The sequence below is a fragment of the Prionailurus viverrinus genome, chromosome E3 (assembly GCF_022837055.1).
Source record: "Prionailurus viverrinus isolate Anna chromosome E3, UM_Priviv_1.0, whole genome shotgun sequence".
In the NCBI taxonomy this organism is placed as follows: Eukaryota; Metazoa; Chordata; class Mammalia; order Carnivora; family Felidae; genus Prionailurus; species Prionailurus viverrinus.
In genome coordinates, this window is record NC_062576.1 from 4,475,068 (window position 1) to 4,501,093 (window position 26,026).

Genomic DNA, 26,026 nt, shown 5'->3' on the forward strand with positions numbered 1-26,026 from the left:
AGGGGGCGCCTGGGTGGCTCAGTCGGTTAAGTGTTCGACTTCGGCTCAGGGCACGATCTCACGGTTCACGAGTTCAAGCCCCACATCGGGCTCTGTGCTGACAGCTCAGAGCCTGCAACCTGCTTCGGCTTCTGTGCCTCCCTCTCTCCGCCCCCTCCCCCACTCACGCGCGCACGTGTGCGCTCTCTCTCTCTCGTTCTTTCTCTCCTCTCTCTCGAAAAGAAGTAAAGACGCTAAAAAATTTAAAAAAAAAAACAAACCCAAAACACTCTTACAATTCAATATAGGACAAATGATCCGATTAGAAAAAAAATGAGCAAAAGATTTGAACGGACATTTCGCCAAAGGTGACACTCTGCTCCACCAGGTGACAAGATGTTCCACGTCAACAGTCTCTAGGGAAACGGGATTTAAAACCACAGTGAGACATACATACCCCGCCACGGCTAAAAGGAAGGACCGACCATACCAAGTGTTGACAAGGACGTAGAACACTCTTACTTTACCCCCACACGCCACCCAGGAGCCTGAGGACCGGCCACCAACTTTCCCATCAGGGGGTCAGAGGCTATACCGCACCCCCAGAGGCATTTCGAAATGTTTGGGGGCTTTGGTTTTCCCGGTGAAGGGGGAATCCCTGGAACTTAGCAGGAGGGAGCTGGGGAAGCTGACCTCCCACGGGCATAAGACGTTGCCCCACACAGTAAACCATCCTTCCCAAATGCCAAGGTGGAAAAATCACCAGAAAGCTCCATCCAACTAAAGTTCAGCTTTTTTTTTTTTTATTTTTTTTTAACGTTTATTTATTTTTGAGACAGAGAGAGACACAGCATGAACGGGGGAGGGGCAGAGAGAGAGAGGGAGACACAGAATCGGAAGCAGGCTCCAGGCTCTGAGCCATCAGCCCAGAGCCCGATGCGGGGCTCGAACTCGAGGACCGCGAGATGGTGACCTGAGCTGAAGTCGGACACTTAACCGACTGAGCCACTCAGGCGCCCCCAAGTTCAGCTTTTTAATTAAAGAGAAAATAATAGAGAGGTGCCTGGGTGGCTCAGTCGGTTAAGTGTCCTACTTTGGCTCAGGTCACGATCTCGCCGTTCCGGAATTCGAGCCCCACGGCGGGCTCTGTGCTGATGGCTCACAGCCTGGAGACTGCTTCGGATTCGGTGTCTCCTTGGTGCCCTGTGCCCCTCCCCCACTCACGCTCTGTCTCTCTGTCTCAAAAACAAATAAACATTTAAAAAAGAGAGAGGGAAAATAACAGAATGAGAGAATACAAGATAAAAACTCAGCGTGCGTCCCTCGCACTCAGGACGAGTACTGCCTCCTGACGTTCTAGTTCCGGTTACTATGTCTGTGTTCTCTGTACTGGGTTACGACGTAAAATACAGTCTTCCTGGGGGTCCAGGAAAAAAAAAAAGGTGACAGACACGAGGTGCCGTCATGGACTCCTGAGCGGGGGAGACACCCACAGTGCTGTCCCCCACGACCCCCACGGCGTTGAGTGAGGCCTGAGGGGACAGCCCGGGGACGCCTGGGTGACCGGGAGCTTGGCTGAGGGGCGCACAAGAGCACACGTGGGGCCGTGGGGCCTGCGAGCCCCTCATGCGGTGGGCCGGGCAGGCGCTGGCCTGGGACTCGCTGCGGGAACCCGCCCAACCCCAGCAGGGCCTCTTGTGGGCAGCCTAGGGTGCGGGAGACCCTCCCCAGTGTGGGGGACCCCAGGGCATGATCCGTGAGGGGGTCGACAGCCCCCTTCAGCCAGAGCGACGTCCCTCCCCTGCGTGGTCCGGAGGGGGGTGGAGGGGGGGGGCAAAGGACTATCTTTGCTACACTGACACGGCTTCTGGGAAGTTTAGGCCCTGAGCTGCGGGGCCCCGAGGGCCTGAGTCCTCCCTCCCCCCCCCCAAGCTGACGCTCTCTGCCACTTCTTCCTGAGCCTCACCCCAGAGTAGGCGTCATGGGGTAGTCCCGTGAGCCCGCCTCTGGGCAGGTGGTGAAGGCGTGTGGCCCTGCACGGTGAGTCCCGGGGGCCCACGTCTGCCCAACTGCAAAGGAGACCCCCAAGCTGGGACTTGAAGGATACACCTTCAAAGGGAAGGTGCCCTTGAGCTCAGTGGGAGCAGAGTCCCCAGTAGGCTCTCCCAGAGTCCCCCTGCCTGCCTGGAGGAGAGGGCCGTGGGCAGGCAGAGGAGCTAAGACCCGGGAAATATCAAGGCTGATGAGCAAGATGGCTGAGCCCCAGCGACAGACCCCAGGGAGCTTGCCTGGCAGGCCCGGTGGGCCCCGTCTGCGACGGACGGTGGGCACACGTGGCCGGAGGCGTCCTCTGAGCAGGCAGAGGTCGGGGCCAGGACCCTCAGAGGCTCTGTCCCGGGCTTGCTCTGAGTCCTCTGCCGTCCATCAGACCCCAGGGACCACAAAAAGAAGGCACCTGAGAAGGGAGCCCAGACCCACCCGTGTCTCCTCCTCCCTGACCCACCACACCCAGCCCAGCATCACCGGGGGCCGCTCCCAGGAACCTGTTCCCGGAACGGAGGACGGAGAGCGGGGCAAACTCGAGCCCCTGCACACTGGTGGCTGTCCTCACGTGCCAGGCACCACGGCCAGCTCAGGGGACACAGCAGACCCCGCCTGCTGTCACGGAGGGACACATGGGACCGACGGGGGCTGTAGCCCCTGAGAGACGCCCAGGGTGGGGTTGGGGGGGGGGACGGTGCCTGGATGGTGAGTGTGGCCGGCGGGGCACACAGGGCATGTCTGGGGCTCACAGGGGCCTGTGGCACCAACGCTGACAGGTCAGGGAGGTGACAGGAGGCAGGACCTAGAGGCCACACAAGCACGCGAGGAGGTGGGCTTTTACTCCTGTAGGTGTGACTTCGGACAGCCATGGACAGAACTGTGTGTGTGTGTGTGTGTGTGTGTGTGTGTGTGTGTGTGATAGGTTTTTTTGTTGGGGTGTGTGTCTGTTCCAACCTCAGAACAGCCTGTTTAGCCAAGGTGGCAATCGGTGCCCGGGCCCTGGTCCCTGTCAGCAGAAGTGTCTGGAAGGAGTCTGAAGTCCTTGCAGCGGGGCCTGGCCCATCTGACAGTGGAGGCACGGGCCCACACCCGCCCTGCCTCTGCCCTCTGCCCTCTGCCCCCACTCCACACAGCCCCCAGCCCAGGGCAACTGTTCGGCTGCCTAAAGCCTGTTTCTTCTCTTTCGCTGTATTTTTTTTTTTTTTCCTTTCTTTCTTGGAAGCAGCACTGCTCTGAGATAATGGTGCTTCTGGGAAACAGAGCTGAGGGTCCTGTTTGTGCAAAGAAACTGTTTTTGCTCCAGACGCAAGTGCCGTGTTTATGCCATAAATCGCCCCCCTTCCGCGGCTGTCCTCCGCCCTCCCCTCTCCTGTCCCAGCCAGAGTCTGGCCCCTGCAGGGGAAGTGGGGAAGCCGGGCTGGGCTGGGGGTGGCTCCGAGTGCTCACCTGGGCTGCCGAGAGCCTCAGGGACTGGACGCGTGGCCCCACGCCCCCCAGGCTTGGTCTAGGCCTTGGTTTTCCCCAGCTCGAAGGGGGGTTGCAGACTTGGCTGGGGAGTCCTTCTGGGGAGACCACACACGTATGGTTCAGCCCCAACCTCACACAATCACTGATGACGCGCCGAGGGCTGGGCCCCGGGAGCCATAAAAGGGGTTCAGACTGCTTCAGGAGTCAAAGGCAAGCAGAGGAGAGGGGTCCAGGTCGGGGGGCTCAGGTCACCATGAGGGTGGGCGCCTGGAAAGCCTGCTGTCCAGCCCTGTGACCACACCTGGCCCTGAACCAGTCCTGCCCTTGCTGGGGGGATCAGCAGCGTTGGGACTGGCCGCCTTCTTTTCTTGGCCACCCTAGGGGGTCTGTCACTCACAGCGGACCTGGATTTCTCTGCCCAGGATGACCCACAACCGTGTAAAGACAGGCTGCTGTGCACAAGGACAACTACATCCCTGTGTCTGGCGTTTGCTGCTGTTGTTGGCCGTTGGTTTAACACTCAGGACTTTATATACGCATCTGAGGAACAAAAGCCCTGAGCATCAGATTTCTTTTTTTCCCAGACACAAGTGTTCCAAGGAGCCTGACTTGAGCCAAACCAGAGTGAAGAGTCTCCACCTTCTCTCCCTCTTGACCGAATGCACGTCCCCACACATGCAAAACAGCTGGTCCAACCCTGGGCACAGGGTTGGGCGCTTGGACAGGAAACGCTGGCGTGGAGGGGACACACGAGCCACAGGACAGGAAGCCATAGTTCGATTCACCACTGGGGGGATGGTGCCTGTTCTCTCTGGGGCGTACTGACACCTCAAATTCTAAACACCTTTGGACCCTGGAATTTTCTTTCTAGAAATGCTTTCTGTTCTAAAGAAAAAATATGCACACATATTCTGTTTATAAGAACACTCACTGCAGCTCTGATTATAAAAGCAAAAAACTACGGGAGCCTGGGTAGCTCAGTCGGCTGAGCATCTGACTTCGGTTCAGGTCATGATCTCACCGTTCGTGAGTTCGAGCCCCGCATCGGGCTCACTGCGGTCAGCAAAGAGCCCGCTTCAGATCCTCCGTCCCTCTCTTTCTGCAGCCCCCTCAAAAATATATAAAAATTTAAAATAGGGGCACCTGGGTAGCTCAGTCGGTTAAGCATCAGACTTCAGCTTAGGTCATGATCTCACGGTCCGTGAGTTCGAGCCCCGCGTCGGGCTCCGTGCTGACAGCTTGGAGCCTGGAGCCTGCTTCGGATTCTGTGTCTCCCTGTCTCTCTGCCCCTCCCCCACTCACACTCTGTCTCTGTCTCTCTCTCTCCCCCTCTCTCTCAAAAGTAAACATTAAAATAAATAAATAAGTAAATAAGTAAATAAGTAAATAAATAAATAAATAAATAAATAAATAAATAAATAAGTAAATGCAAAAAACTAGGAGCAACCTAAATGCCCAATCATGAGGGATCAGTTGAATAACTCAGGTAAATACAGCTGTCGTAAGTCATGGTGTAGAAGATTATAGGGGGGCAGAAACGTGCACCACATACACAAAAAGCAAAAAGAGAGGTGGGCAAAGTCATCTGTGGAATACAATCCCGTCTGAGTCTTTTCTGATACATACATACACATATAAGTCCAAAGACAAAGGCCGGAGAGATGTACTCTGAAATATTAATGTTGGGATTACATTATTTTTCCTTTGTGTATACAGGCCGTTTTTCAAATGAGCTTTATTAGGAAAGAAAGACTGGTTGAAAAACTGAATTCGGGAGGATAATGGCAATTAACAGGGAAGTCTGCCCAAGGCACAGACGTAGCGCAGGAAAATGAGCGGTTCGCTCTGTTGGGAAGGGCCAGGACAGGGGGGTGGGGGGTAGAACTCCCCTGGAGGCTCACGGCAGAGGCGGCTGGGTTTGGAGAAACACCGTGGACTCTGCCGAAGCCACAGGAAGAGCTGGGTAACTACAGCAGAGGGAGAAACATACGCGACGAACAGAAGACACCTGCTGTGTCCCTGAGGCTGGCTCGTCAGCCAGCCGAGGCCAAAGAGGGCCCAGCACCCCGGGCTTGCCCCCGGGGGGCGGGAGCAGCTCACAGCCTCTGCTTCAACGGTCTCCAGGTCCCCTGAGAGCAAGACGTGGGCAGAGCACACACTTAAGGACATAAAAATAAAGGCCCTTGTCTCCCTAATAGATAGAGCGTCTATAAACCAGTAAGAAAAACATACCAGAGAAAGAAACGCTCGATGGCCTTTAAAATACATAAAAAGATGCTCCACTTTGCTCATAAAAGAAACGCTCAGTGAAATCACACTTAGAGACTATTTTTCACCCACCCGATCGGCAAAATTCAAAAGTTAGAGAACACCCTCTATTGGCAAGACCGTGGGAAGCTCAGATTCTTGTACATTGTTTGTGGGAATGTAAATTGGTTCAACCCACCCCCGTGGAGGCCAATTTGGGCAGTATCTGTCTAATTACAAATGCATACACTCTCTAAGCCATTCCACTCCCAGCAATTTATGTTACAGACACTGGCGCACACGTAAAATGATATTCAACATTCAAGTGATGGTATTAATTTGCAGCATTGTATGTAAGCATAGAAGACTGAATCAAACCATCTTTAAAAATGTTTTAATACTTACTTTTGAGAGAGAGAGAGAGAGAGACAGAGTGTGAGTGGGGGAGGGGCAGAGAGAGAGGGAGACACAGAATCCGAAGCAGGCTCCAGGCTCCTGCCATCAGCACAGAGCCCGACTCCGGGCTCGAACTCATGAACTGTGAGATCACGGCCTGAGCCAAAGTGAAGAGTCAGATGCTTAACCGACTGAGCCACCCAGGTGCCCCTGTGGTTGAACATTTAGATGCGTCTCAGTCTTGGGGTGCCTGGGTGGCTCAGTCGGTTAAGCATCTGACTCTTTCTTGACTTTGGCTCAGATCACGATCTCACAGTTCGTGGGATTGAGCCCCACATCAGGCTCTGCACTGGGATAGTGCTTGGGATTCTCTCTCTCCTCTCTGCCCCCTCCCTCTCTCAAAATAAATAAACTGTAAGAAAAGGAATTTTAAAAAATGTTCAACCACAGGGGATGGGTTGAATAAGTTGTAATTGCCACCCGGTGGAATATTACCCAGCTGTCAAAAGTGATGCACGAGGGGACAGGAGCGACAGTGGCCACATAGGAACCTTTGAAAACTCACGCCTTCGTAGAAGCAATGGAAAAAAAAAAGGGCAAAAACCGATCAGAATCAATTTTTTCAGAACTCTGGAAATTAATCAGAGGCCTGCAGCAACCTGGGGAAATGTTTATTCCAGAAAAATGAAGGGGGACAGCATCCCATGGGGGTCTTACCCGCCCATCCCGTGTCTCACTCTGCAGCGAAGCACCTGCCGAAGGCCCCACCCCCTTACACCCTCACGGTGGGGGTCAGGGCTTCAACACATGAATTTGGGGGTGGACACAAGCATTCAGACCATGGCACTGTATGGTTCCACTTCTAGGAGGTCCCAGGAGTAGTCAAATTACAGAGACGAAGAGTAGAAAACCTGGCTGGGTGTCTCTGAAGGAGTTCCTCAAAGCCCACCAAGGCTTTGTGAACTGTTCCCCACCACCCAGACCCGGCAGGGGGCTGGGGGGGGGGGGCTCCTGTCCACTCCGGGTTTGTCTAAACTGCCCACACTGCCTCTGGCCGGCTCCAGGGACCCCGGATCCGACCTCACATTGAGTAGCCCACTCCCCACCAAGACCCCTCCACTGATGGCCGGTGTGTACTTGGGTTTTGCTCTGCACAAACCTACCCTGATCGTTTTATCACAGCTCGTGTAGTATCCTGCAATCTGCCCTTGGGTCCATACACCGTGAACAACCTTCTGTTTTACCGCACAGAGACGCGATCTGTTCTCGTTAAGGGCTCCGTACTACGTTTTTAACAAAATTATGTCTGTTTGCTTTGTTCTCCTGTGTGTGTTTGGTTTTGTTTACATCTCAGAATTGAGTTCATCCATGACCATTATAGAAATTCTGGAAAAGGACGGAAAAGAATTAAAAGGAAAAAATAAAGTCACCAGATAATCCTTCCCTTTGGCGGACACGGGGGCGGCGGTTCCTCTCTGCCTTGGCCGGCGGCCCTGCGCGCCAAAGGATGGGTGGGAGGGAGACAGGCGGGGGGGAGGTCCTTGCCGGCTGCTAACACTGTGGTCAAGGCCCACAAACTTAATGGCTCCATCAGTCTGACCCAAACCTCACTGGCTAAAATCCAGATGTTGCCAGGGGCTGGCTCCTCCCCGAGGCCCTAGGGGTGAATCCGTGTCCTTGGCTTTCCAGTGTGTGGAGGCCACACGGTTCCCAGTCCCTTCCTCCAGTCACAAGGAAAGTTCTCCCTCCTCTGCTTGCTAGGACCCTTGTGATTATGCGGGGCTAGTCTGTCCGTGTAACCAGTCCGCTGATTTGGGTGAACTTACCTGCCCTTTGCCACGTAACCTAACATGGTCGCGGGACCTGGGGGTGCGGGCATGGACATCTTTCGGGGGGGGGGGTGTTAGGCCACCTCTACAGATGGCCTGGCGGGACGCACAGCCAGGCCCCAGGTCCAGGCCTGTGTAGGCGGTCAGTGGGAGAGAGGGACCTGGGGCTCTGACCGCTCCCCTGGACGCAAAAACAAATTTGGGGGGTGTGGGGAGTCACCATTCGGTAGGATTTACATCATCTGACACCTATCAATTTTTCTTTATCTGCGTTTGCTCCCTTATATGCCTTAATCATCGACGTCCTGAGTAACTAGTACATTTGGAATCGGGACACTTGGCAACTGGGAGGTGACCTGCGAGTTCTGAAGCCACGGACTGACACGCGGGCCAGATCGTTCCGTGGAAAGATGCTCAGCCCACGCCCGAAATACAGCTCTGCTTCTACAACCCCCTAAGGCTCCTCCCAGCCTTAAAAAATTCATATGTAGACCCAGAAATTTCACTAACGAGAGTCTCTCCTAAGGAAAGAATTCTAAATATAGAAGAACGCTCTAGCACAAGGGTATCAGAGCAGCATTCCCTGGAAAAGTGGCTAATTAGAGACAACCTAATTGTCCAACGACGGGGGACCGGCAGCGTCCACGTGATGGCAAACCGCGCGGTTAGACGGATGGGTCTGGAAGGACAGAAGACGCTTTTATCGTTGCAGGTATAAAGCAAAACCCTACACTGGACGATCACAGTCTGAGAACGTTTTTTAAAAGCACGGGACGAGGACTCCAAGGACATGAACTAAAATATCAACAGAGGTTCTCTCTGGCTCCTAAGAATATGGGTCATTTCTTTTCCCCTTCTGCTTCTCTGAATTTTCCAAATCTTCTGGGCTCGATAGACACAAGAGGAAAGTTGAACTGAACTGGTCGTGCTAAGTAATTGGGGTGTGAAACGGATCCGGCCCTCGAGCGGGTGTGCGAGTGTGCGTCCCCGTTACAGTAGGGCGAGGGTGTGAACAGGAGTGTGTAAGAGTGTGGGTGCCGGCATGCACACCATGAAATTCGGCGTGGAGGTGGGAGCGACCGTGGGCGAGCGAGCCGGCGCCAGGTGTGTCGGCGCGGGTGTGTGAGCGGAGGGGTGGACTGGCACGGGTGCCCGTGTGAACACTTGGGTGTGTGACGGCTGGGGGGTTGTGAAGGCAGGTACGCGAGGCAACGTGTGTGGGAACACGCGTGCGCGCGTGTCAGCGGCTGGGTGTGAGCTACGACGTAGGAGGGTATTTGCGTGTGAGTGGCCACGTGTGGGTGTGAGGGTGGATCCGCGCTCGCGCTCGTAAGGGGGTGTGAAAGGGTGAGAGAGGGTGGGGCCGGGGTGTGTGCGGCGGCGAGTGTGAGCAAGGGCAGCAATCCGCGGGTCCGGGGGTTCCAAGCCTGCACCCCTCTTGCGGGCCTTCCACCTCCTTCCTCACCGGGGTGGGTGGTCGTCAGGGCTTCGCCCAGGCCCCGCTCCTGGCTTTGGCCGACTTCCCCAGGCGGTGCCGCGTGTGGCCCCTGCAGCCGGGGGGACGAGGGGCAAAACTCACGATGCGGCAACTTCCCGCGGCTCGGGCCCCAGAGCGGGCGGGCAAGGTCCGAGGGAAAGCACCCTTTCCCTTCCGGTGTGGGGCTCCGGGCAGGCCACGCGAACTCCCAGAAGACCCTCGGCTCTGGAAGGTCAGGGCTCCGCGACGCCTTCTCCCCCCGCTGGGAGAGGCAAACGGGGCAACCAACAAATCCTGTGCAAACCTCTGGGTGGCAACCAAAGCTTATCATTCTTTTTTTCTTTTTTTAAGGCTTTTATTTATTTATTTGAGAAATAGAGGGAGTAGGGGGGTGGGGGAGAGAGAGAGAGAGAGAGAGAGAGAGAGAGAGAGAGAGAAAGAGAACATCCCAAGCAGGCTCTACGCCATCAGCACGGAGCCCAACACGGGACTCGATCCCACGAACTGTGAGATCGTGACCTGAGCAGAAATCAAGAGTCAGACGCTTCAACGACTGAGCCCCCCGGCCACCCCCAAAGCTTGTCATTCTCGCCATCCCTCCCTCCTCCAGCCTCGACTCCTGACGCTTCCAGTGCAAACCCCGTTCACTCACGGCCGTCGGGCTCTTTCATCTCCGCCACAAGAACAGCTTCACTTGAGGTCATTTGGATGCGTTTTTTCGAGGCTCAGCCTGCGGACAGAGGCCAGGCCGCTTCACACCCCGTCAAGCCCGGGCGCGCTCTGGCCTTTCCGGGCCGTGCAGACCTCTTCACGTCTCACTGCCCCCAGCGGCACAGTGCTCCCCACAAACCAGGGGTATCTGCTGAGGAGGCCCCTGGGAAGCAGGCGTCCTCCGAGGCTCGGCGGGTCCCTCCTCCTCCACGGCAACCCGCGAGGCCGAGACCGGGTGAGGTTGGCCGGGGAAGCCAACGGCCCGGGGGGACAACGGCCCCGCATGCAGGCACCCTCCCCTGACCACGAGGCACTTGCTAAAAACGCCACACTGGGCTCCCGTTCCACACGCTCTGCGAGTGACACCTCCCTCAACGTGACTCCCACCGGGGGCTGCGATGGCGCGTCCCCTTCCCTTGGATCTGGCGGACCCGTGACCGTCGCAGTGAACGGAGTGTGTGGAGGTGACGCTACGGGATGTCCAAGGCTAGGGCACAGCGTCTGGGTTTCCTGGGGACCCGGCCACTGTGCTGTGAGGAAACCCAAGCAGCCCACGTGGAGAGACCACATGGAGAGGCCACACGCAGGCAATCCTGCCACAGGCCCAGCTGAGGTCCCGGTCGACAGCCTGCATCAACCACCTAAGAGGCCTCTGGAAGATTCCAGCTGCCGGAAGAGGCTCCGGGCACCAGGGAACTGGGGCAAGGCACCACGCCACGCCCTGTCGAAACACCTGCCCCACGGAAGCCACGAGCATCCCCCAACTGCTCGTCTACACCCAGGGCGTGGTTTCCCGCCCTGGCTCCTCCCTCCACCACTCACCTGTCACCCTAACCACCGGATCACACGCGTGTCTGAAGCACAGGGCGCTGGATTTCTCGCTCCTACGCCCACCCGCCCTGGCCTCTCCGCCTCGGCTGGCACCTTCCACCCTGTCCACGCTGCAGCCACAGCCCCTTCCCACAGCCCTGGTCTGCTGCCGGATATTTCGGCCTGAAACATGCTGCAAATAAGCCCGTCCCAGAAGCACGAATCCAGTCACTCCTCTGCGGTCCCCAGCGTCCTCAGACTCCCAGAGCCGGGGACTGGGGGACAGAGTCTCAGTGTGGGAAGATGGAAAGTTCTGGAGCGGGATGGTGGTGACAGCTGCACAGAAGTGTGCATGTGCTCAGTGCTCCTGAACTGGACACTTAGAAATGGTTAAGGTAGTGATTTTGTTATATATATTTTACCACAATTAAAAATACATGTACAGGGGCACTTGGGTGGCTCAGTCGGTTAAGCCTCTGACTTCGGCTCTGGTCATGATCTTACCGTTTGTAAGTCTGAGCCCCGCATCAGGCTCTGTGCTGACGGCTCGGAGCCGGGAGCCTGCTTCGGATTCTGTGTCTCCCTACTCTCTCTGCCCCTCCCTCGATCACGCTCTCTCTCTCTCTCAAAAATAAACACTAAAATAACTTTTTAAAAAAGATAAGGAAACGCATTTTTAAAACTTAAAACATACACACACACACACACACACACATATATATATAATATAAACAAAATGGACACGGTCCCCACGGCCCCTGGGTAACACCTATGGCAGACAGTCACCAGGCACTGCCAGAGCTCAAGCTGCCACTGGGGAGCAGAGAGCGGCTTCAGGCCACGCCGTGTCCCTGCGTCCTGCCTGCCCGGCCACCTCCCTCCCCGGCACACGTGAACTGACCCAGCAGCTTCCTCCGGCGAGCCCCGGACAGCCTCCGGATCCTCCGCCGGGTCTCACGTGTCCGTCCCGGTCACCCCAACGTCAGAACAGCCGTGGGTGATTGGTGCCCCCCGCCCCCCGGGGGTGGGGAAGGTCGCAGGGGAAAGGGCAGGGAGGGTCCCTCCCGGAAGGACTGCATGGCCACCCGTCTTTCGAAATCAAGTCCACTTTATTTGAAACTTTTCACATGCCACAAGTTTACATGAAAATACCCATTCAAAATGTCATTTGGACACAAAATTCAGGAGTGGGCATCACCAGACAGATACGGAGGTCTGTGTGGAAAGGCAGGTGACACATATTTGGTCACTTAGCACCTGGTCACCACATACCGTGAGACCCCCTGCCAGCTCCCCCCACACCCCCTCGGAAACGTGCCGAGCTCAACGGCTCGGGGTCGGCCGCGCGGGGACAGGCAGTGGTCGGCCGGCAGAGGGGCGGCTGGTGGCAGCGCTGGAGACCCCACCTGCGCCACGGTGTCACGTGGCCCCCCACCCACCCGCTCCAGTGAGCAGAGCAGACACGCCTCCAGTTCACACGGTCAGGACTCCACGGGAAACTATTCCCTCGTCGGGTCTGGCAGCTTCTGGCGCAGACTGAGCCTCCCAGGTGGTGAGTTTGGCTCCCTGACCTCACAGCGACAAGCAGCCCCGGGTCCCCCACGTTCCCCATCTGGCTGGCCCGGAGAGGACCCTGTGACGTCAACGCCACGCCCCACACTCCCGTGGTTTCTGGAAGAGTTCCAGAAAGCAGACATTCAGGTGACACCACCTGGCCTGTATCCGAGACCTTAGACATTTACGTGCCCCGTGAGAATTCTGCGCCCCCGACGCGGAGAAGACAGGCGAGCACCGCACGGGCACCGAGCCCCTGCCACGTGATCCCGTCCCCTCCTGCCCAAGCAGGGGAGGAGGTTCAAGGCCAAGGCCACGAGAACTTGGGGCGCCCGTCCTCCTTCCACATCTCCATTGCCTCAGGTTTTCTGGCCAAAACCGCCGAAATCTCCCACCGTTGGCCTCACCGATTTCTCATGTCATAGTATTTCTTCTTACAAAGTCTCAGCAATTCTCCAACCTCCAAGGAGCAAATAACAAGGGCGAGAGGAAGCGGGAGGCTGCCCGCTGCCCCAGGGCCACTCAGAGGTCATGAGGGTGGGTCCACAGGGCAGGGTCCCCGTCCTGCAAGGTGGGGACAGGTCGCGGGGTCACTGCCTTCTTGGCGCAGACTCTGAGAGGGCCGCTGGCATGATCAGGATGGCACGTGCTGGTTTCAGACCCTCGTGGGCCCATAGACATCCGGGTCCTCCGGCTCCTGCGGCCCCGCTCCCTTGGGCCCGCTCTCCTGGCCAGAACCCGCCACGTTCGTCCTCCCGTCCGATGGCCCACAGCCGGGGGCCCCCGTGCAGAGGTGGTTGAGGGGGCAGTGCCCCCAACACCCAGCCTTGCAGAGCCACCCGAGGTGCATGGGGCATCACCCAGGTCCCATCCTGGGCCACAGTCGCCGGCCCGAGCAGAGCACACCCTCCAGCCTGGTGGACACGTGGGCCCAACCCGTGAATTGTTGGGTCCTCAGAAGGGTAGCTGCCAGGCAGGGATAAGGTCTGCCCCCCAGTCATTTGACAGAGTGAAGAGTCCCCAGTCCAGCCTCCTTGGGCTCGGAAATGAAAATACTCGCATGTGACAATGAAAAGCCAATGGCAGGGAAGGGAGCCTGCGGGCCTCTGCTCTCCTGGCGCTCCGGATGCCTCCCCCCGCCCCCCCACCCCTGGAGCACCTTCAGACGCTCCGGCCAGGGGCTTTGGTGGCGTGGCAGCAAAGTCAGGACCCGGGGAGCAGCACGGCCGGGCCGGGAGAGGAGCGAGAGGAGTGAGCCGCCGGGTCCAGGGGCGAGCTGGGCCCAGGAGGGAGGAGCGGCCGTGGGAGGGCAAGGGGGCTTCTGTTTCAACAGGGATAAATGCCCCGATCTCTCCTCCCTCATTGTCATTCCCACCTTGTCCCCGGGCCGCTTTCTCTCTCTCTCACACCCACACACGCTCACGCGCACACGTGCACACACGCACACTCGATCACATGCAGAGGCGAGCACACGGCAGGCGACACTCACGCGTGTGCGCACAGATGGACACGTGTGCACATGCACACGCAGCCACCGGTGCTGACCAGGCCCCTCTCAGCAGGCAGCATATGGTCCGCACTTAACAGCCCAGTTCTGCCAAGTGGGGACCATTAGGGTGGGTTCTTTTCCCAGCATAAAATGCTGCAGAATATAAATTGCAATTAACGCTGCTGCCAAAATGGCACTTAGCGCGAACGAGCACATTATTAACATCTGGTGGATCCTGTCTCGGGTGTCGAGGCAGCGGAAATTCTCGCCCTAAGTAGAACGGTTACGGGGGACGCTAACGATACAAGGTCTACTGTTTGGGGGCCGTTTTCCACCGCAGCTCTTGCCCCAGCCTCCGGTGAACGGCCCCTCCCAGCCTGCCGGTGGGCGTAAGCGATGCCGCTGGTTGAAACTGCTTGCTCAGGACAATGGTCGTCCAGGCCGGCGCGTGAACACACGATCGCAGCCTCTGGACAAAGCACGTTCTCCAGCCTGAGCCCAGGTTGCTCTGAAGGAGACCACCCAGGGCCCTGGGCCACCTCCCTCCCGGGTCACACCTCCCTAGCGGTGAGGCCTCGACCAGACACACTCCTGCACTGAGCACGAGAAGTCACTGCCTGCACTGACCGCGCTTGCCTGGGGGTCTCTAGGCACCGCCTGAAAGAAATGTCCCCAAACTGGGGAGGGGAGGTGCTCCCACCAACTCTCGGACCCTCATCTACGGCCACGTGGCCCCCTAGGGACCTCAGCCCTGTCTCTCAGGGGCCCAGGGCGGTCTGTCCCTCAGCCTGCAAGGCCAGGCATGGCTCTCAGACTGCATCGGGACCTCCAAGGTGAAGGCTGCAGGGCATTCACCTGCAGACAGCCTGCAGACCAGTCCCTCTGGCCAGGCTGCAGAGAACTGCCAGCTGCAGCCTGGGGCAAGGAAAGGGCGTGCAAACCCCACCCCCCCACCACCACCAGCCATGCAGACCCCATCCACTCAGACAGGGGAGGGGAGAGCAACCAAAGTTGCTGGGATGGGCAGAGGCTGTGGACAGACTGTTTCTCCCAGGGCCCTGACCCCAGGCCTGCTTGATTCCTGCAGCTGCTGTCTGCCCCCTCCAGCCCCTCAGCCCGGTGGGGTCGGAGGCTGCTGAACCGTTTTCCCCTCACGAATCCAGGGAAGGAAAGGCGAATGAAAAGCCCAGGGACCTGGTCTTCTAGTAGATCAACTGTAGGACACGCTACACAGAACGGGGGAGTGGGGGAGACCGTCACCACAGAAACCAAGCAGGAAGACGGCCGGGCTGGGGGCCGGAAAGCAGAGGACAGCCAGGATGGGCCCCGGCAGCATGGGCAGGGCCCGGTGGGTTCTGTGCCCCTGGCCCAGAGCACGAGGCCGCCTCCACAGACTGGCCTGCCCGGGCTGGAAGGTGCCCGGCATCCCCCCCAAGTCTCCAGGAGCATCGCCAAGGGCAGTGGGGCCGGACTCTCTGGGTAGAAGGAAACCAACCATAGCCCCTCAGAAGCTCCTGGATGAGGGGCCGACGGCTCCGGGGGAGTCTTGCAGTCGAGAAGGCAGAGGCAGTGGGCTCCACACAGGGAGCGAGGCCCTGGACGCTGGGCAGTCGCTCCCCACTTTTGGAATAGCTGCACTGAATTTTTTAAAGTGCTAAATAAAGCTATATGAAATGGGGTAATTTGATCCCTCCTCTGGCCTTAAATGTCCTTCCTAACTTTTAATATTTCAGGTTGCTTTAATGAAGTCAGGTGTATCTCTACTTTCCCAGAAACACGGGGCTTCAAGGGGGCTGCAGGTTTTAAAGCCGAATGTCATGACGGCCGTACGGTGGGCCAGACCCCAGGCCGTACCCCGCAATCCCAGCCCCGGGGGCGCCCTGCCCAGCCAGCGGCCCTGAACTTGGCTGACGCTGTCTGCCTGGAAACATACTGGGGACATTACTGGGTTAAAACGTGTCTTACTGGGAAAAAGAAGCCCAAACGTGCAGCCACAAAACCTGTGAGCTCCCAGCTGGCCTGAGGGAAGGAGAGCGCGGTTACCGGCAGCATGGTCGTGTCACAGGGTAAGCCGAGTCACCCTCACAGGCACCCGCGCCGTCACCGCAGCACTGGGCCCCCGCCGCCCCTCCACAGAGCCTGACAGCAGGTGGCCAGGAACACATGCACAGACGGACACTCTGGAGGGCTGAAGTAGCAGTGGGGGCAGCCCTGGGGGCCTCATCAGGGCCCCCAGGAGCCGGTGCCCCACGTGGGGCCCTGCAGGTCGCCCCGACAGCCGGTTCTTCCTTCTCATCCTCCTCACGGATCTGAACCCACGATTCAGCGAGGGCCAAGAGAAAGCGAGAGGAAGCCCCGGGGGGGCCCTGGGGGTGGTGGGTGCACAGGACGGCTGGGCGGAGGGGGCTTTCTTCGTCTTGTGACCCAAAAGGCCCTGGCGTCCGGCAGGGGCAGGCGGTGGGCAGGAGCGGCGAGGCCACGCGCCCACTCGGGGCAGTCCCGCTTCCTGGCCCAGGAGACGGACAGAGGCGACATCGGCAGGCGAGAGGCTTGGCTGACGGAAGCAGCTTCGGCCAGTGCGAGCTGAACCTGTCACCACCACAAGTTCGGTGGCTCCTCGGCCACTCTGCTTTTAAATAAGGTGATCTCATCCAGGTGCACCATGGGGACGTCCCGGATGACATTGGTCAGGCCCTCGTGGAGCAGAGGGAAGATGACGACATTCAGCGCGGGCCGCTCAGCCTGGAAACTGAACCAGAGGCAAGCCGTTAGCGGGGCCCTGTGGAGGTGGGCGCCGCGGGGGCAAGGCACGGGGCTGCAGGGGGAAGGCGCAGGGCTGAGCCAGCCCACCCACCAGCAGAAATGGGCCTCCGGGAGCAGCGGGGCGGGGGGCAGCCAGAGGGAAAGCCACCGACTTAGGGTGGTGGCATTTCTGTGGGGTTCACAGGAGACACCCAGACACCCATTCTCCTGCCAGGGGAGGGACCAGGAGAGCGGCCTGGCCTGTCGGAACAGGCCATCGCATTCCTACACAGTGGGGGCTCCTGGGAGCTGCAGAAGCCACGCCTGGCCAGGACAACACCCGCAGGGGGTGGAGAAAGAAACGGCAGCCAAACCTGCCTGCCCACAGGCCACCCTGTGGGCACAGAAACCCCCAAGTCAGAAGAGGCGGCCCTCTGCCCGGCCCTGCTGCTGGGAGCCACAAGCCCTCACCTGAAGTCATGACTAAGGGGGTCAGATTTCCTCCCCACCCTCCCCACCCTCCCCACCCCACAGAGGGGGCAGTCTGCCCTGCCCACAGCACACAGGAAGCGTCCAACTGCCACGGAAAGTCTCGGGTCACCCTCCCCGGGGCCCCGCGTGGACAGCCAGCGGGGTGACCAGCCCCCATCACCCTGGCCGTGGGGCCCCGCCCTCCCTGCTTAGAGCAAAGGCCCTGTTGGTACCCGCCCACTCCGCACAGTGGCCAAGAGACAAAACACAAGTGTGGCTGCAGGAGCCCCAGAAAGACAACACGCTGGTCCCTACGGAGTGAGACAAAAGACCTCCAGACCCCAGAGCGACTCTGGTTCTGGAAGAAAGGCCCGTCCCACGGGCCTCAAGGGGCAAGAGATGCAAAGGTGCCCACAGGACAGGGAACCTGGGCATCTGGCAAAACAAAGGCAACTCCCCTACAGCCCCGGGACTGCTGAAAGGGACCAGGAAACCGCGCCCCAGCCCTCCCTGGGGTCCCCAGGGGACACAGTGATGGATTTACGACACGTGGAAAGTAAATGCCAGAAAGGTACTCATAAAGCTGGATGCTTTGGCCATAAAGATGCCAAGAAAATGCCTCCCAGTTCCGCATTCAGTGGCCTGCTCGCGGGCGACGGTGTCTGTGACCGTGAACCTCAAGGCAAGTCCTTGCCTGCAAACCCGCCGCGCAACTGACTTGAAACAAAATACCCTCGGATGTGGGATGTGCCTGCAAAGACTCCCCTGCCCGCCAGCCTGCCTTCCCGAGGCAGCGTCACCCCAGGCTCTTCACAGGCTGCTGTCAGGATGCTAACGGGGGATTAATTTCTCACCCAGAGCCAGGACAGGAATGCAGCTGCCTGCCCGGCTTTGCTCCTCGTGCGCAGCCCCAGGGGCGGCTCCGGGTGGCCGCCCAGGTGGCCGGGCCCAGCAGCACTTGGGGCCGCACACAGAAGGTCCCCGGGGCCACGGGCAGACGTGCTACCGCCACAACTGAACCCCACGTCCTTCCCTCTCTCAGTTCACACCTGGATTCACGTGGACTTGGACAGAGCTCCGGGAGCACACCCACAGTCGCGGTCTCCGCCAAGCCCCTCCCTGGGCCTCAAGGAGCCCGTGCTCTCTCAGCCACAGCCTCAGGGCCCCTTCAGGGCATCGCCCCCGCTGGCCAGCCTGGCCTGTGACACCACTGGACATCACACAGCAGGCGGGCCTCGCCCAGAGCGAAGACGTGGTGACAAGTGGGAAGACGGCAACCACCTGCGTCCAAGTGCAGGGCTGGGGCTGCCTTGGGGGGGGGGAGGGGGCCCCACGGGTGAAGGCGAGTCCTTGATAGGGCAGGGGTGGTGGGGGTGGGGGGGGCTTGTATGATCCGTCCTGCTCCCTGTACCCTGCCACATAACTTACATACGTGCTACAATGTTCTTTTGCGTGATGCAAATATAGTTTGAAATTCAAGTAAACAGATCCAGTGAATTAAAACTTCTGGCTACCCGCGTTCAGAAGCCACACAACACAGAGGACAGGTCGCCCCTCAGAACCTCTCCCCTGCTCAGGGCCAGTTGCATTGCTAACCATAAAGACCCAAGGCCGAGCTTCTGGCCCTGAGTCACGGAGGGCGAGAGCCAGCCCCTGGAGGTCAATGGGCTTGCCCCCAGGTGTCACCCTGAGGTACCCTGAGGAGGTCTCCGGTCGCGGTCCTCAGGCCCGGCTACGCCCCGTGCGGTCCTGGGCGGCAACGCCAGCCCGGGACAGGCATCGGGCAGAGCACAAGGCAGGTGCCCTGGCCTTCCCAGAGCTGCACCAGCAGAAACCTCACCGAGGAACAGAGGGACCCACACGCAGAGGCCTGCTCACCTGTCCTAACGCTGGCACCTGTGAGCTCGGCTGCCGGGCTCCCACCAGGAACAGTGACAAGTGACAGCAGAGGCGGGGAGGGGACCCCACAAGAAGCAGGAGAACCAGGGGTCACGGTGGATGGGGCAGAAAGCCTGCCCTTCCTGGAGGGCCAGAGGACGATGCTTAAGAAAAAGTAAACTGTATTTACTCTCCACCATTTAGAATGGCTGGAAGGAAAGAAAAATTCTACCTGAGGCTGTTGCACACACACCAGGAGTATTTAAACGGCGCCTTCAGCCACCCAAAAGTCTCAGGACCCAAAATGCCTTCTCTGCATGCTCTCGAAGCAGAAGAAATGTTTCACTTCTTTTTTTTTTTTTTAATTTTTTTTTCAACGTTTATTTATTTTTGGGACAGAGAGAGACAGAGCATGAACGGGGGAGGGGCAGAGAGAAAGGGAGACACAGAATCGGAAGCAGGCTCCAGGCTCCGAGCCATCAGCCCAGAGCCCGACGCGGGGCTCGAACTCACGGACCGCGAGATCGTGACCTGGCTGAAGTCGGACGCTTAACCGACTGCGCCACCCAGGCGCCCCTAGAAATGTTTCACTTCTAAACCACTGCTCCGTTTAAAGAGAAAATACGACAGAAACGGTACAGGAGAGCGCAGAGGCCCGGGCACCGCCTCAGCCGGACCAGCCGCCCGCCTCGCCACCTCACGTGCGTCTTGCTGTCGTACTGAACGCGCTCGTTCTAGACGTGGCTTAGGGGACACAGCAAAACGTACATGACATGGGTCAGCTTTGTTGTGCGTGTTCCAGTCCTTGACATCTTTATGTTAAACAAGGACACGGCACGGCCACAGCAGCGGGACCGTGTGCACTCCGGCCTGACGGAGACGGGGCGCCCAGCACGCCGGCGGGCATCGCCCAGGTGCACACACGCAGGGGCCTTTCCTCTTACTACCGTGTTGGTAAACGTCAGCTAACGTGGTACAATTATTTCTGCGTTTTGAATTGTTTCCTCAGAATAAATCCCAGAAACAGGGTTACTGGGTCAAAATGTATGAACACTTTTACACCTCGAAGGACAAGGCTGTAACGACCTCAGACAGCAGTGACGGCCACGGTGAGGAGCCCGTGGGCTGACCCACCCACCCTCAGGGGGTCAGGAGAACACTGTTCCAGCACGATCAAGGTGGAGAACAGCTGGGGGCTCCCCCATCAGCAAGGGCACCTTCGTCCTGTGAGCCCACTATGCGTCGGCCCGCGGCCCTTTCGGAGAAGCGGACGGAACGGACCTGGACTCCGTGCTCATCACCAGCATGAGCAGACAACGCGGGGGCTCTGCACAGTGACCATGCTGGAACCGGCTCTGGGCCCGACTCTAGAGTGAGGGAGGGACCCTGGGACCTCACGGCCTGCACGTGCCACAGAGGCGGGAAGGGCTCCTGGAGGGGCAGGCCGGATGCAGCCTGGAGGCAGAACTGGTTCTATCAGCTTTGAAACACCCGCCGGGTGTACTTCTTTGCAGAGAAACTAGAAGCAACATTGAGACTCACAGCCTCTTCCCCCCAAGACAAAGGTCTTCTAGAAAAGCCAAAGTGGGAAGATAAGTCAGAGAAGCCACCCATATGGTAATAACAGTCTTCAAGAAGCACGAAGACAGGGGCGCCTGGGTGGCGCAGTCGGTTAAGCGTCCGACTTCAGCCAGGTCACGATCTCGCGGTCCGGGAGTTCGAGCCCCGCGTCGGGCTCTGGGCTGATGGCTCAGGGCCTGGAGCCTGCTTCCGATTCTGTGTCTCCCTCTCTCTCTGCCCCTCCCCCGTTCATGCTCTGTCTCTCTCTGTCCCAAAAATAAATAAACGTTGAAGAAGCACGAAGACAGACGGCAAAAATCAGTGAAACCTGCAACAGGGAGGAGAGAAGGGACTTCTGTCAGAGTCCACAGAACTGAGACGCTGCTCTAGGGAGCAGTACGGGCACACTGCCGAGCTCCTGGACGATCCCACAGATGCCCAGCACCAACCTCGGAGCGGCCCGGGTTCTGCCTGCGGGTCCTCCCCTCATGGCCAGGGAGTACCCCAGGAGAGACTAGACCTTTCCGGTCTCCTGCCCACCAGCCGGTGCAGCCACAGCCCGCTACGGGGTACTGGACCTCGTCCCGCCACTCAGGTGGCCTGGACAACATGGACCACGGGAGATTTTAATCACTGAACCGTCTTCTACACTGATCAGCAGCGTGGGGCTCCAGTCTGGCCCCTGATGCGGCTCTCCACCCCCCTGTGGTGATGTGTAGCCGGCGGCTACAGCGGGTCCCACGGCACCTGGCCCAAGGCCGGCCCGCTCCCAGATCCAGCCCCTTGGGCCTCCCCCACCAACGGAGCCAGAACTCACCAGCCTCCTAGCTGTGAGGCAAGGCCAAGGGCTCCCCCCGGCTGAGCCCGAGAAGCAAAGCCCTGCTGGCCTGGTCCTTTTCCGGGTCACATGTGGATCAGCAATCCAGGTGGGAATGACGAAATCCTCCCAGAAACCTGCCCGGAAACCGTAGTGAGGCAACGCCATTCACGGTGGAGCTCAACTGCCCCTTTACCAGCAATTAAGGCTGCAAAACAGCGCTAATTCTGAATTTTAAAATCCACTTTCAATTCTAAAGCTCCCAAGGTTCCCCAGACTTGAACAATTGATCGTTCCATCTGCAAACTTTACTCGTTTCTAAACACATTTCCAGAACACAAACGCAGACGGAGCCCCGCGGCACAGGGGCGTGGGCGGCCCGGCAGCCAGGGCCCCGGCACCGGCCGGGAAGGAGCTCACGGGCTCGGGGCAGGGTCGGGGAACGTCCCTCCGGCTCGGGCGGCTAGGAACTTGCAGCGAACCGCCTGCCGACCTCACAGGGCCACATTCCTCACCAGCACAAGACACTCCAGGACACCTGGGGGAAGGAATTTCCACACAGGCCTCGCAGGCAGAGACGTGACCCCGTCTCGTGGAATGTCCGACCCGAGGCGCAGAGGCTCAGGGGGGGCGGAGGACATCGCCTGCCCCTGCCCGGGGTCGGGGTTCCTGACATTCCTGAAAAAGGAGGCTGCCCCACTCCGGCTCGAGACCCCTCAGGATGACAAACAACAGAGGTCAGTGACAAGTAAACACCCGCGGCCTGGAAAGACCAGGGATGGGCGTGGCCCCCAGGGCACTGGCCCCTGGAACGCCACCACCTTCTGGAAAGCACCCGGCTGAGTCTCAGAACCAGCACGTCCTCACATCAGACACCTCTAGCAACGGACAGGAGACGCCTGAGGGCACAAGCCTCTTCTGCCCCGCCGTCTTGCTTCCCTGAGTGCCCCTGCCACGGAGACAGAGCACGCGGGGGATCATGGGAGCAGCAGAGGGCCCCTCGCTCTCAGGATGACCGGGACAGTCCCCGACCTCACGAAGCCGGGCTGCCCCATCTGCAGAGCAGAAGGTCCGCCCGCCGCCCGTGTAACACTCACCAGGGCGGGCACAGAGTCGGTGAGATGCTATTTTAGACAGGAAACTCAGCTCAGACAGAAGAGTGACTTGAAGTCACAGAGCGAGTAAGTGAAGAGGTCACAGCGTGAGCCCAGCTGATGGGATCTGAGGGCACAAGGTAGGGCTGAGCTCAGCAGGATGCCACACAGACTAAAGCAAGCTGCCGTCACTCTGTGTGGGACACCAGGAACACTGGAGAGCTGACACGGCCCTCGCCCACTCCCCGGGGGCCACGAGGCCTCGCAGGAAGCTTCCAGGAAGGGCAGAGTCAAAGAAAACCAGAAAAGCTGACAGCCCCCTGGAAAAGAGCCCTCCCCACCCAGTACTAGGCCAGGGGACAGCGGACAGCAGAGCTGTGGCTTGGCGTGCGGCTCAGACCTGAAAAGTCAAAGGACAGTCCCACCACAGAGGAAGGGCCGCGCCGCCCGGCTCCTCACCAGGCTGACCGGGGCCCAGACAGAGGGGCAGCCGGGCGCTACTAACCTGGCGGGGACAGGACTCCGGGTCTCTAGGAGATACAGCAAACGGAACCGACAGGCAAGGTGTCTGAGGCCAGGAGGGAATTGGGGGCAAACAGCCGACCCCGTGAAGCCGGGGTGTGCCCATGGTGGGAGGAGGGCAGCAGGCGGGAAAGCTTCGTCCCGCTCCCCAGAGGGGTCCTGAGAGCCCCGGGCCCATAGGCGTCGCTGCCCCACGGCACCGTCCGAGCTCTAAACCCAGACCCGACAATGGGAACACCAGAGGACCCAAAGTGGGGGAACGTGCAGAAGAAGCCCTCCAAACCCAGAGAGGGGGACGCCACAGAGGTCAGAGAAAGGCCCGAGTGTTCAGCGTTTCAAACTTGAAAGAAAAAAGAACAGAAAGAAAGAACGGATGCCTGTCAGGACGCTGCGCTTGGTGTGGGACACACATCGCCACCGCCGTTATGACTGTGTCTGGTACGGTCACAAACCCGCCTCCCAACTGAGGAAACTGAGGCAGCCTGAGAGGCAGGGCTGGGCTCCAAGCCCAAGTCCCGATGCCACCCCCACAAAGGGCACCACGACGGGACCTGTGAGACACATGGAGATCAGACACATAAACCAGACGGAAAGTGCCAACCCCGAAGAGAGGAGCCACTCGCCCAGTGACAGGACCGCAGATGTGACAGCAGCCCTGTGGCTGAGTCACGGGGAGAAACCGGGCAGGGAGTGGCAGGGCAGCCCAGGGCCAAGTGCGCCCCCCTGCTGGCTCCACAATTCCCTGAGCCTGAGGCAGGGAAGGAGATAAGAGAAAAGAAAGGCAGCAGAAAAGTGACGACAAATCCCAGCCTTTCCCTTTTCCCTGGTGGAACGCAGGCCTGGAGGCCAGAAACCTAGGGCCGGGTCGGGAACCTTCTGGTTACTGTGAGCCACGGCGCCATCTGCTGGCGACATCGCAGAAAAGCAGCTGGGCCCCTGCTCTGGCAGCAAGGCCGCAAGGGGCCCCGCGGCCCAGGGTCCTGCGCGACTGGAAAGGCCAGCGGGTCACCCGTGTGCGGCCCGACTGCCGGAGCCTCCCTGTGCTGGCCCAGACCCACAGCAGGGGCCGCGCCACAGCCAAGCGCAGAGGCCACCGGGACACCCGCGCAGAGGCGGGCCAGCACCTCTCCCGTCGGTCTGCATCTCGGCCCTGCCCCCTGCAGCACGGCCAGAGAAAGGCTTCCGGTAGAACCTGGACGTGGGTGCAGCTCTGGCAAGCACAGAAGATTCTTCAGACCTGTGAGCCTCCCTCAGGGCTTGCGGGCTCAGGGTGAAATGCCCACGTGGCTCTGGAGAGCCCACACAGCACCCGGCAAGGCCCTAACCCTTCTCCCCTCTGGACACAACCTCCCATCCTCCCCATGCTGGGGTCCAGGCTGCACTCCTCACCTGACTCTGAGAGCCCTCAGTTTCCCCATCTGTACACCAGGACTAACGGCCCCTATCTCAGAGGACTTCCGTGAGGCTTGAGTAAGAGGCAACGATACACAGCACTGGCACAGCCCCCAGCATCGAGGCAGGGGCCCGGAGCAGAGGCTCCGAGGAGGTTCACTGGAGACGCGAGGGCTCCAGGCACCGCAGGCCGGAACGGGCCCTTAATTCCCCTGAGGTGGCACTAGGCACGCGGGGGGACCCGGCCATGGCCCGGACCCGTGCCAAGTGCTGGGACGCGGGGACAGAGAGATGGGTGCGGCCTCCGCCCAGGATGTCCATTTAACCAAGGCCAACCTCAGGTCTGCTCTCGGACGCCGCGCCCCAAGCGTCGGCCGTGATCGGTGCCCGCTGGGGCCATCAGTGAGCCCAGCCCTGCACCCGGCTCGTGACCCGGGCGCGGAAAACAGAGCACACCGGGCCTCAGACCTCATCAACTGCAGGGGCTGCAAAGAACGTAACTGGGAGTGCTATGCCCCCTAAGAAAGGGGCAGGTGGGCGCGGTCCGAGAGGCCAGGGGAGGGATGCCCTTGACCAGGCCACCAGGAGGCGAGCAGGCTGCAGACAGGGACCTCGAGAAGAGAACCGAGAGTGAGAAAGAGAAGCTGAGGGCAGGGACTGGCATCTTCGTGCCAAGAGCACAGCGGCCCGGAGCACTGTGTCGAGAAGGATTCTGAGGATCAGAACGACAAATTGCCTTCGTCGGCCAATGACACCCACATGGGGAGGGAGACGTTCAGACGCTCTCTTGTCACAAGCACGGGCTTCTGAACGGCGCGGTGGCCTCAGATGTTCTCAGTTTCTGAGAAGGCTCCCGTGTGTACATGGAAAGCTGGTCCCCGTCTCTGTGGGAAGCTACCCTTCAGCGGGGAGAGAGGCAGAACTCCACGGGGTTCTCCGAGCCGCGGCTTTCGGCAACGGGTGGGAGCGGACGGGCCAGTCCCGGCTCCTCTGGCAGAACACGTCCAGCGGGGAGGTGCCAGCTCCCCGAAGCCAGAGCCCCCGGGAACGCGGTGACCTACAGCAAGTCGGCGAGGGGGACACAGGACTGGCAACTCTTCCCCGCGGCCGAAAGGGCAGAGCCGGCCCAGCAGCGTCTCCATCGTGCACCAGAGAAAAGCGGTCTTCGCCTGCACGGACAGCAGGTGCGTGGGGAGAGCACAGGGCGGGGCAGCCGCACGACCTGCCGCGCACCCCACTCCCCAGACAGCTGCGGTCCCTCCCAAAGCCCACGGCGCCTGGGCCGCACAGCCTGCACCCGACTCAGCCCCCCGATTCCCGGGCACGCCAACAGCATTGACTCCATCCCACCCAACAAGCATACTGAGGTGTACACACGCGATGGTGAGCTGCCCTCGCCGACACGGGCTCCAGAGCCGGAAGACTCCTGAAGCGGAAGGTGAAGGGGAGTCAGTGGAGCTACGGCCAGACCAGAGACCGCGACCCACCCATGTAACGGACACAAAACAGAACGAAAGGTAATCATGTGCAGAGGGGCACCCGGGTGGC

General features: G+C 59.4%; 1 protein-coding gene across 3 annotated transcripts in view; it reads right to left on the reverse strand.

Annotated features, from left to right (window-relative positions):
- FBXL18 (F-box and leucine rich repeat protein 18) overlaps positions 1-26,026 on the reverse strand; it is a 77,866-nt gene that overhangs the window by 20,645 nt on the left and 31,195 nt on the right. The window contains exons 5-6 of one of the 3 annotated variants that reach the window (XR_007147646.1): positions 21,471-21,607; positions 16,619-16,751 (exon numbers count right to left, since the gene is read on the reverse strand). The exons of 1 other annotated variant lie outside the window; for it this stretch is intronic. Coding sequence is in view for 1 of the 2 variants with exons in the window: in XM_047837566.1 (XP_047693522.1) it covers positions 16,595-16,751 (157 nt within the window). In the remaining variant the exon portion in view is untranslated. Of the gene's footprint in view, positions 1-12,049; positions 16,752-21,470; positions 21,608-26,026 lie in introns of those variants that run through there. One more of the 3 variants, XM_047837566.1, reaches the window with a different exon arrangement.